This window comes from Columba livia, chromosome 6 (genome assembly GCF_036013475.1).
Source record: "Columba livia isolate bColLiv1 breed racing homer chromosome 6, bColLiv1.pat.W.v2, whole genome shotgun sequence".
Lineage (NCBI taxonomy): Eukaryota > Metazoa > Chordata > Aves > Columbiformes > Columbidae > Columba > Columba livia.
The window spans coordinates 17879918-17890840 of NC_088607.1; the positions used below are offsets into that span (position 1 = coordinate 17879918).

The following is a 10923-nucleotide window of genomic DNA, read 5'->3' on the forward strand; positions in this document are numbered from 1 at the left end:
AATGGCAGGAAGATGTGCCAGGGGAGGTTTAGTTTGGACATGAGAAAAAGGTTCTTCACCCAGAGGGTGGTGGAGCACTGGAACAGGCTCCCCAGGGAGGTGTCACAGCTCCAATCCTGACGGTATTCAAGAAGAGACTGGACAATGCCTTCAAACACATGGTGTGATCTGCGGGGTTGTCATATGAGTTGGACTCAATGATCCTTGTGGGTCCTTCTTTCCAATTCAGGACAATCTATGATTCTTAGAGAGAATGGAAATTTTATAGGTCATTGGCCAGCTCAGTCTTCAAGCCATAATACATGTCACATAAATGAGTGAAATGAAACAGTCTGAAAGATACAAGACCTGGAAGGCATTTGGGAGAATAAGCTTTGTGGAGGCAGGTTTTTGACTAACAGGTGTTCTTCTGGGATATCAGAAAAAGCAACCAATCTGTGTGCTACTTCTTTATTTGGCAATATAAATTGTGATTTCGCAAGTATTCATTATAATTTACAGGAGAGGACCCATCTGCCCAGTCATTAATAAACTCCATCCCCACCAGAGGAGACAGTATGTGTTGGGGCACGAATACAGTAGATGATCATCCTCTATCAGAAAAAAACCCCTGCTGTTTAATGCTTACATTTATAAATTGGTCACAAACAAACTGAAAATAGAGAGGACAGAGGTACCTCAAGCAAAATTTGTGGAAACCCTGAAGGACAAGCCTCTGTTCCTGCTGTGCTGAGAGGATGCAGTGAGAGGGACAGCAGCAGCAGGGCTCTCCGAGCACCGGTCCACACTCCCTGACAGGTCGGGACGTCAGGAGCCAGCCAGGAACCTGAGGTAGGTGAGTCAGTGCAGAGGAGAGCCTGTGTGATTTTGCACAGGGAGCTGTCTCCTTCGGGATGCTATTGCCTACTCTGTCTCTGCCTAGAGCTGGCTGTGGTGACTGTAAAAGCAACACACAATTTTCTTTCCTAAACACCTTTCGTTCCAGAAAGTATCTAGCAAATGATCTGCGTGTTACAGTCTCAGCAGACTGGGAAATCACTATCATTCAAGCAGAGATTTTGTGAGTTTGGGAGCTGTCAGCTGTCTTCACTTGGCTAACGTGGAAGAAAATAGACCTCATAAGGTCGGGGCATATTTGCCAGAGCACTGACTATAGGGGAAATATCAATGTCCTTGTGATCCACAGTGGGCTTCAAGGTAAAGTTCTGCAGGATGGCTGTCAAAAATATGAATATCTCCATCCGGGCCAGACCTTCTCCTGCACAGACACGTTTTCCTGCAAGCAAAAAATAATAAAAAGTGAGGTGACCGTGGAGTATTTTGCTGGTAACTTATTTTTAACCACTGCTCCATCAAAGTTCACACATCTCGGAATGGAGAGGCAGCGCTGCCGCATTTTGGGGAGGGAAATGAATGAAACTAGGGGCTAAGTGTCCAGAACAATGAGAGTGCTTAGTGGGCAAAGCCAATTTGAAGGCTTCATTTTCTCACGTTCTGCTGTTTGGTGCTAATTTTGCAGAGGGACAGGTTGCCTGGCTGAGTCCCACTTCACACATCTCTTCCTGAAGAGCGCATTGGAGTAGCTTCTGTGATTGCTAAACAAGTCAATGGAGACTCTAGTACAGGGCTTCGAGCTGCCCAGAAATGACGAGTATAATAGATCACCAGACATCGCTGTACTGACTGTGGTGAGGAAGGCACTAAAATCTTCAGAGAGATTCTAGGAGAGGATAGTCCAAGGTCTGAAATAGAGAGAGGTCTTTCGCATTCAGAAAATGTCCTGGGTCAAATTTTTCCGGATTTGGAAATTCCTTGCTATCATGTAGGACAGAACTCAGCATTGGGAATATCATTGTGTCCTGAGTTAAGAAAGAGAAGAGAAGAAAATTAAAACGGAGACATGCTAAAGCAAAGCAGCACTGAGAAATTCCCAGAGCTGAATAGAAGGGTAGTCAGACTTGAACCAGCTTCAAATGAATATTTAATGAACACATGTATGTGAAAAAAATAGAAAGCTCTATCTTCACATAGAGGATGAAAAGGCTCAATAACTTCCAGAATCCCTTTCCAAACAAAATTATTCCAACTCTTTTTCTCATTTCATTGTTTTGAAAATCAAACACCATACAATGAATCGTGCGCATTATTGTTTGCAAGAGTTATGACGTTTCTCAGACACGGTGGAACACACCTTGGGGATAAAATAATCTCTGAACTTGATGTCTTTGATCACGCTACGTGGGACATTAAATGGAATCAAATCCGTGAATCTCTGGATTTCATGGGCCACAGCATCTGTGTAGGGCATCCGGCTCCGATCTGCCATGCAGGGGCTTCTGTCTCTGCCAATCACACAGTCAATCTCCTTTTGCATTCTCTCTGTTAGGAGAGAAGTAAGTGTTAAATGGACAAGTTCTCCATCTCTTTGACTAAATCTCTCCCCATATCTACAGCAAAACTTGCTTTTAGAGCAGCAGGAATATATGACTATACTTACTACTGATGTCTCTCCCCTGTGAGTGTAACCAAGACTAATAGACATTTCTACACTGCAATTTTTTTTTCCCTTGGGATGGGGAAAATTGCCACGTAGGGCAGTGACTGGAACTGTCCAAATGAATCCCAGGACCTCTTAAAACATTTAAATTCTTTATTTCCTTTTCTATTACCTACTATCTCTGGGTATTTCTGGAGAATCAGAAGTCCATATCTCAGTGTGATGCTGGTGGTCCCTGTTCCTGCAAGGAACAAGTCGAGTGTGGTTCTGCTCAAGGTCTCAGTGGTGAATTCTGAGTGACTGTTCCCTTTCTCCTGGAGGAAGATTTGGAAGAATGTTTAGAATGACACAGTTAAGCTGTTGTTTAAAAAGGAATCTTCTGTACCCACAATGTATGTTTTTAAACACATCTAATATATTTTCAAAAATATGACACTTGCTCTGCAGAACAGCAGCATTTATGGTTCTTTTACTACATAATATTATGAACCTTTTTTAATTTGGGAGGAGCATTGAATTACATCAACCAGATTCATCTTCAACATTCTGAACTTTAGCTAGTACTCTTAATTCTACCTTTAAATATTCTTAATAAGAAAATAGGATAGAATGAAGCTGATGTGCCAAGAAAAGGAAGTTCCCCTCTGTATTTGCAAAAGCCCTGTGCCCTGCCACAACTGAAAAGAAGCTGGGATTCAAGCAGTGGTTTTGTTAGAATCCAAGAAATCTCTTGCTCTTACATTACCTGATGCATTTTGTTAAGAAAAGCATCAATAAAATCACGAGGACAAGTGGGATCCAGGGTTTGCTGGTGTTCTGCTATGATTCCTAAAGTAAATTCGTAAAATTTTTCAGTATTTTTAATCAGTTTTTGATGAGGCCCAGGTAAATAGTCCATGACAGTTGGGAAGAAATTGTATATCTGTAAGAATAAAATGATGGAAAAGCACATTCTGATTAATGTGGATGCAATACAATGTTCCCCTAACTGTATCTATGAAAATGGGGCAAGTGAACACTTTTGGAAGAGTAGGTCTGTATTATTCAACTGGATTTTAATGCCTTTTCCTTTCTGGTTTCACTCTATTAAAGGATAGACTGCACTTCGGAAACTTTTGAAATGATAGTGTTATTTGAACATAAAATGACAATTCCATAAGACAAGAAAAAAACCTAACAGGAATAGGTTATTTAATTGCCTTTTTGGCTTTCAAAAATTTATTAAAATTTACTCCACTTGAAGATGGATAGGTATTTATCAAGACAATATTATAATCCTTAACATATTTATTATTTACATAAGAATGTACACACCTGTGCTTGTACAGTGGACTGGAGCTCATTGTTTTCATCCATCAAGTCAATTAAAGTTATAAATTTTTCATCCTCATAGTCAAACCGATCCCCAAAGATGACGGAGCAGATGATGTTGGCAACAGCGTGGACTAGGAAGTTGGCAGGGTTGAAGGGCTGTGCTGGAACAACAACAACAAAGGGTGTTTTGCTTTCAGTATTTCAGGCATCATCCCCTTCTCTGACACTGCAGGGAAGTTTTGCATCCTCTTGAGATCCAGAGTTTGAGAGTCCTTTGAAAGGATGGTGAAGGGCTTGTCTGATTTGTTGTTCAGTGCTTGAAGTGACCTAACTTCCCTGTTTGAATGGTTTAGTGTCTCTTTTGTCCTGTTCTCAGGTCATTGGTCTGAGTGGCTTGGTTCCTCTTCAACTGACACATGCCTGTCCCCCTTATAGACTGCCTGCCTATTAGAAATGGCCTAATGATTCCCACCAAACCCCAGTGAAACCATAAGGACTTTGCCTGAGCCCTGTCTTTAGGTTATCACAACTTGTTTGTGAACTCTAATACCGTAATGTCAGCTGTGTAACCCTATCCTAGGGATTCCAGTGATCAAAGTTTAGTTTTGATAGCACAGCTACATAAGATTCTAAGAAGAAGACTACAGAAAAAAGAGGACTACAGAGAAAAAAAAAATGAGATCGGACCCAAAAAGAAAGAGAGGAAAGGTTTAATTGCAGGCTATGATAGAGTTCATCTCAAGGTTTCAAGAGGAGAAACAACCACATGAATAGGGTTAAAATCCTAAAAGAAAAACAAGGAGTCAGAAAATGGCAACTTGTCAGCACTGATGCCTCCCTGGCCACTGAGGACTCAGTAGATGTCTCATCAGAGCTGGTATGTTCATGCTGATGCTGTAACAAGGTGAGGCAGAGATAAAGGTTTGCAGCAGAACTTAGGATAGTCAGTGTTATTGTGCTAGTGAAAAGATACGAGCAATGGAGGTGAGAGTGTTTTCCCTGCTTTGTAGCAGGAATGTTTATCTCTGAAACCAGACTAAATCTTCTAGCGGCTCATAGGAGACAGTGACCCTTAGCATCCTTTGACATCCATCTGCTTTTCCCCAGCCACGTGTCCATTTCTTGGGTCATAGTTTGGGTGAAAGAGCCCTACAACACTCATTATATCATTGCAGACATGCAGGGTTTCCCAGCAAGCACAAACTCCATGTCCTACCACGTGTGTTCCTGATCCGCTCCACCAGAAAATGAGCTTCCTCCTGGATTCGCTCCTCGATGCTCTTCCTCCCCATCCCAAAATCTCGCAGGGTGGTGAGTGTAAATCGTCGGAGCTGCTTCCAGGTCTCCCCATTGCTGGTCACTATACCTGACACAGGAAGGAAAAATACATCTCTACAGAGAAACCTTTTTTTTTTCCCCTGAATGGGATGCTACACAGTAAGTGCTCAAGATGCAAAACCACCTCTTTGTGAAGTTACACTGCAATTGCTATATGCCCAGGAATGCAAGTTCTCTGCAACTCTGCTGGTGTTAAGTCTCATCCATATGTCACAGCACTTTGAGTAAAGCCGAGTTTCTTCTCAGAACAAGAAAAACTACAATAAGATGTAAATGAGAAGTTAACACTAGTACTGAATTGATCTCGGCCACAAGCCCATGGTCTTTGCACTGACATAAAGGATAAATGTTCTGCTATGCACCCTCAAACAGCATATAATTATTGACAGTATCATTGATGCTATACCATAGTACCATGGAATAGGATATATGCCATCCTGGAACTGCCCTGGTGAATAACCTCAGGGCCTAATTTTGAATGTGACCCTTTCTGGGACAGCCTGTATTATCTGGGAGAAAAACACGTAAGTTCTTAGAGGCACATCTAATGAACAAAGTGTTAGCCGTAATTTGGAGCATGCTGAAAACAGAAGATTGCTCAGTGACACCAACCTGGGACCACAAACTGTTCTCCAGTAAGTAATAAGTTGGGCATTTAGTTTTTTACTGCTAATTTGAATGCATTAATGTAGTGTATGAAATCCACCTCCTCCACTGCTTTGTATGCTTTGTACACTCACACTACCAGGGCCATACCTGTTTCTTTTAAGAGTTTTTTAAATAGTGGTAGATTGCCTCTTCCACTAAAGTCATCTCCCTGATCAATCAGAGCTTCTTTCACCGCGTCATAGCCATACAGCACCACAACCTTTTGTGGGCCAAAATATACAGTGAAGACAGAACCATACTCCTTGCTGAGCTGTAGGAAAGAGGAACACAGAGAACAACATGTCTGAATGTTAATCACATGAAAAGAAGTTTGAAGGGAAGGGGTTGGAGGGGTGACGCCACTGGCCCAACATCGCTGACGTGTGACACCAATTAGCAGCAGCGCAGAGATCTTTCAGCTGTGAATTACAGCCAGGGGTAGAGTAAATTGTGCAAGAATTAGGGGACATGAATGGAAAGGTGAGGTGTTAAGACCAAATCCCAGAAAAGGACATAGTTCTTCAGGGGGCTGAGAATGCCTTTTGTGGATAACAGATAACAGAGGCTCAAGAACAAGTGCCTAAAGGGATTTTGATCACAAAGACACCACAGCTGTCCCTAAAATCTCCTGGGCCACAGACCTCTTGCAATGGGGCCAGTATATGAGCAGAGAGTCCCTGCATCCTTGGACTACTCATGTCGCCTCATTTCCCAGGCATCTGCTTTTGGCTACAACTGCAGAAAGGGTCTTGGTGTGACCTGGAACACTTCTTCTCCTGCTCACTCTGGAAGAGCAAACTAGCTATAGTCCCAGGTGTTTCATTGTGGGAAACTGAATCACCCAGACGACTGAAACAAAGCAGAGGGTGCTCATGATTCTCAATGTTCACAAGCACCAGGGCAAAAAGGAGCTTGTATGGGTACGTGTGCGGCTGATGACACACACAGTGATGTCAGCCACCACCACAAGTTTGCTCTACAGAACCCAGTGACACTTGCCATACCCACCCATCTGCCCCAATCCCCTCACAATCCCCATAGGAACAGACACACCAGCTGAACTCCCTCCACCTGTCCCCTCCCAGGCCTTGCAGCACACAGGTTTTGTTTGACAGATGGGTGACATCAGCCAGGGGAGGGGAGGGAATGGACAGCACAATTCACCTCCAACCTGTTCTGCTTCAAACCCTTCACTCACTTCTTCTAGTGCCAGGAGATCCTCCCTATCTGCTGGGGATCAGAGGCAGCACAATGGAGCAGGGTCCTACCCAAAAAAGGTCCAGGCCATCTTACCAGCATGGTGAGGAGTTGGGTAGAGGATTAGGATAGTGAATATTGCAATAGCATCAGTGCCTTGATTGCAAATCCATGGCAAATTGCAGTACTGCCTTGAGGTCAGCAGAGGACTCATTTTGAGCATGATTACTGCAAATATCTAGACTTGGACTTGCAATATATATTCTTAGATGTAGACGTAGATTTATAGATTATTGCAATATATAGACTTGAAAAGCATGTGTTTCTGGGAAATCTTTTGTTTCTATTTCAGTCTGGCATTTGGCCAATGGAATTTAAGCTTGTGAATTAAGCTGATACTCTCTTGTAAATCTTTGATTCACATGCAGTGGAGACAACACAGAAAGAAGTAGACAGTCCCTTACCTTCTTCAAGCTTTCAGGCAAGTTTGACAGGTTCAGCTGGAGGATGTTTCCAACAATGGGGAGCGTGGTAGGACCAGGAGGCTGCTTCTGTTTTTGTGATGTGCTTCTCCATGTGGTAAAGAGAAGAAGGCATGAGATGCAGACCAGCAAGAAAATAGTGGTCGTTCCCAGAAGCTCCATGGTGGCTCGAGGGTGAGAAGTCAAGTGTCAGAAGAGCCTGATGTTGGATCTGTAGATCCCGGCTTATATATATGCTGTCATATCAAAGCACATGACTGAAATCAGCCAATAATCCCTCCTTATTCCTGCTGAGAAACGAGATTACTTATTAATCTTTTCAAGATAAGAATGAATGAACTAGGGATGAATGCCTTGTTTGCACACTGATTATTTTTCCTCTCCAGCTCGTGTTTTGTTGGGTAATCATTCCAGTAGGACTAAAGAAGTGATGTTCTAATGCTGTTAAACTCAAAATGCAGAAATATTTAAGGTGTAGCTGCTATGTATGTGCTTAAACTCTTGCTGTTTGCCCTCACGCAGATATTGATGTCTGCCAGCCCTTCTAGTACCCAGGCACATATCCTTATATATCAAAAATGCATTCTTTCCTCTCTCTATATATCTCTTGTCTCTCAGCTAATGGTAATGGGCTGTGAAAGACATTTTCTTTCGTGCACGAACCCATTGGTTAGGAACTTGAGGCCACATTTTCTTGTGGTCCTAATGACGTCCTTTATCAACAACAAATTCTGGTCCAACGGCACTGCTCTGAATACTGTGGACCAAGGGTATTTAAAACCAGAAGTGGTCAGATGGGTGAAGTTGAGAGGGGCCTTCTGGGCCATGTCGGGAGGGATGGCCATGTTGTTGAGAACCATCATTTTTATTGTCATCAAGGAAAAACTCAAGCTGTTTGCATTTTCCTTTACTTTTGCAGATGAGGTGTGTTGCCTTCCTCTATCAGCAGCCCTGAGGGTGAACAACGGCTGTGAAACCCAATGCACTGGAAAAGCAGGTCTTTGCTTGCAGCGTGACTCCTACATCCAGACATGGCTTTTTTGTTCTTGATCTCATTACTTGCATAAGCCACGAAGAGTTTTGAGATGGTGTTGGGATAAAGCCAGAACTGCTGGGTGGGATCCGTGAGTTTCCCTGGCAAGAGATTTAACTGTCAAAGGTCTTGGATCACCTCTGATGACAGAAAGACAAGAATTATCTGGGTATGAAAGAGTTAATTGAGTAGAAAAGACAGATCCTGATACAGTTCACATTCAGAAGAAGTACATGAAAGAGTCTGTTTTCTTCCTAGTGTGGTATGACAGCAGATGCTGCTTCCTCAGGTCTTTTTATGAAATGTCACCATTCTCTGGCCCCAACTGTGAGTTTGAGGTCAAATTGTCAGGGTGGGATGCCACTGTATGAACTGAATGACTGCTCATATTCTCCTCCCGTATAGGGCTACGAAACACAAGCATAGCAATTGGCAGGTTTGAAACAGGCAGTGGAAGGTGGTTCTTCACACGCCATGCTCTTGAGCTGTGGAACAGCATTTTGAAAGAAGTACGTGTCCAAAAGGTAACTGGACAAATTAATGGGAGAATAATGTGTTGAGAGTACTCAAACAGAAAGATAGCACCAAATGTTTAGGATCCAGCACATCCAGCCTCAGACGCCAATGTCCTTACATTAGAATGTGACATTTCACTCAAACACTTACATTGAACGGAATAACAGAGTAGCCGGTGGAAATCATCTTGCCTGTTGTGCTGTGAATAACATCATCTCATCTGCTAAACTCTTCCTACTTTCAGACTGGACTTTCCTTAGTGCCTTGTAGAAAATTCCAATATCAACCGCTGCCTCATTTATGGCAGCAATTTAATAAAGCATCTGCCATGAGCAGCATGTATTAAGGTTCAGTGATTACTTCAACATTCAACAATTTGTGTATCAACAATACTAGTAACATGATACACTATTACTAGAGATAAGATACAAACCACATCATTAGTTTTCAGACCACAGAAATGACATTTGACCAGCTAGCTCAAAAGGCTTGGTTAAATATTAGTACATGAACTCACATGAACATAACTGAGCTGAAAAGGATGAAGTCAATGAAGTTCATCAGTTGTTTGCAAGACTCAGCAAATCAACACTTTAGTCTCCAAAAGGGTGAGGAAATTAAGCTGCTAACAGCATTCCTGTGACCTGTACTGTGACTCCACCAACAGTAAATCACTCTATTGCTGCTCTAACCCACCATCTTTGGATAAAGCCAAGATGATTAGCTCTAGACTATGATCAGCATTAGGAAAGAAGAGACCCTTCTTTATTCCAGGCAGAAAAAATGTCAGGAAAAGGGAAAAGTCTGTCCCAGTGTCCCATGGTAAAAGAGAGGCACAGAAGTGAAGTCTGTCCAATTGCCAAGAAGGTGGCTGAGCTTAGCGGGGCTCCTGAGCCGCGGGTCCCAGCTGGCTGCACAGGCAGTGGAGCTCCTCTGGAACCAGCTGCAGAACCACCATGGTGTACAGCAGGTCATGCCAAAGGTCCATGCCCTGCGAGGTGGAGAAGTGAAGGGGCAACTTCATGAGATGTGTCCAACAGAGATGTCATCACCACAGGGCAGACCTATTGAAACTTGGGCTAGGGCCTTAGCCAAAGGCAAAACTGTCATCATTACAAAAGATAAAGAAAAAGATAAAGAAAATATAACTAGAGATAGAGTATATTTACTGAAAACAGTGCATATAGTGAGGAAATCATTACCCCAGCTGTCAATTTAATATTGAAGAGAAATTCAGCAATCATCAAGGAACAAAATATTCGGCTACACTTAGTGCTTTCAAGTAACTACAGTGATAAGAAAGACAGATGAGAAATCATGTTTTAAAAGCTGAAAAAAACAACACCTGATGCTAATGTTGACTGATGTAATGTACAGCTTCACTATGATTTCAGTCCTGCCAGAGGAAGTAGCACAAAAGTAGCAGAGTGTTTTGGGAAGTTCAAGGAGAAAAGCAAGGAAACAGAGCAGCCCTATGAAGTGATCCCACCACAGTGGCACAACCAGCACTGGACTGTTTTAGCAAGAAGATGGTGGTGGAGGAAGATTCTTCACTATGGTGATGCCGCGTCCCTGTTCATTGTGTAGAAAGTCAGGCTACAGCAATTTCCTGTGTATCAGGCAAGAAATCCCTAGAGTGATACAATAGGATGTCCCATATCCTTTGGCTTAAATTTGTTTAGAATAGTGAAAGAGGAGACCTCCAGATATGATTTGTTTTCCTCTCTTGAGAGGTATGAAATACATGACATTTCAAAGAAAAATTGAAAATTAAATATAAAACAATCTGTGGGCCCATACTCTTGCCTTCTTCCTGTGTGACTGTCACTCACATTGAAGGAAATCCCCCAGCAGTGTCCAGGCCAAAGATACAGAGTGACACACAAGTGGTACAGTAC

General features: G+C 42.6%; 1 protein-coding gene across 2 annotated transcripts; it reads right to left on the reverse strand.

Moving 5' to 3' along the window:
• Positions 1-436: 436 nt before the first annotated feature.
• Positions 437-7702, reverse strand: LOC102093523 (cytochrome P450 2H1). 2 transcript variants are annotated; one of them, XM_065067308.1, is made up of 9 exons: positions 7459-7702; positions 5906-6068; positions 5028-5177; positions 3812-3972; positions 3243-3419; positions 2670-2811; positions 2192-2379; positions 1735-1859; positions 437-1299 (listed from the first exon to the last, which is right to left on the reverse strand). In XM_065067308.1, exons 1-9 carry the CDS (start codon positions 7636-7638, stop codon positions 1095-1097), a joined length of 1491 nt encoding a protein of 496 aa, XP_064923380.1. In that variant the 5' UTR covers positions 7639-7702; the 3' UTR covers positions 437-1094. The 2 variants fall into 2 exon arrangements, with proteins under 2 accessions (XP_064923380.1, XP_064923379.1); XM_065067307.1 differs by lacking the exon at positions 1735-1859 and having other exon boundaries at positions 437-1276; positions 7459-7700.
• Between the last annotated feature and the right edge of the window lie 3221 nt (positions 7703-10923).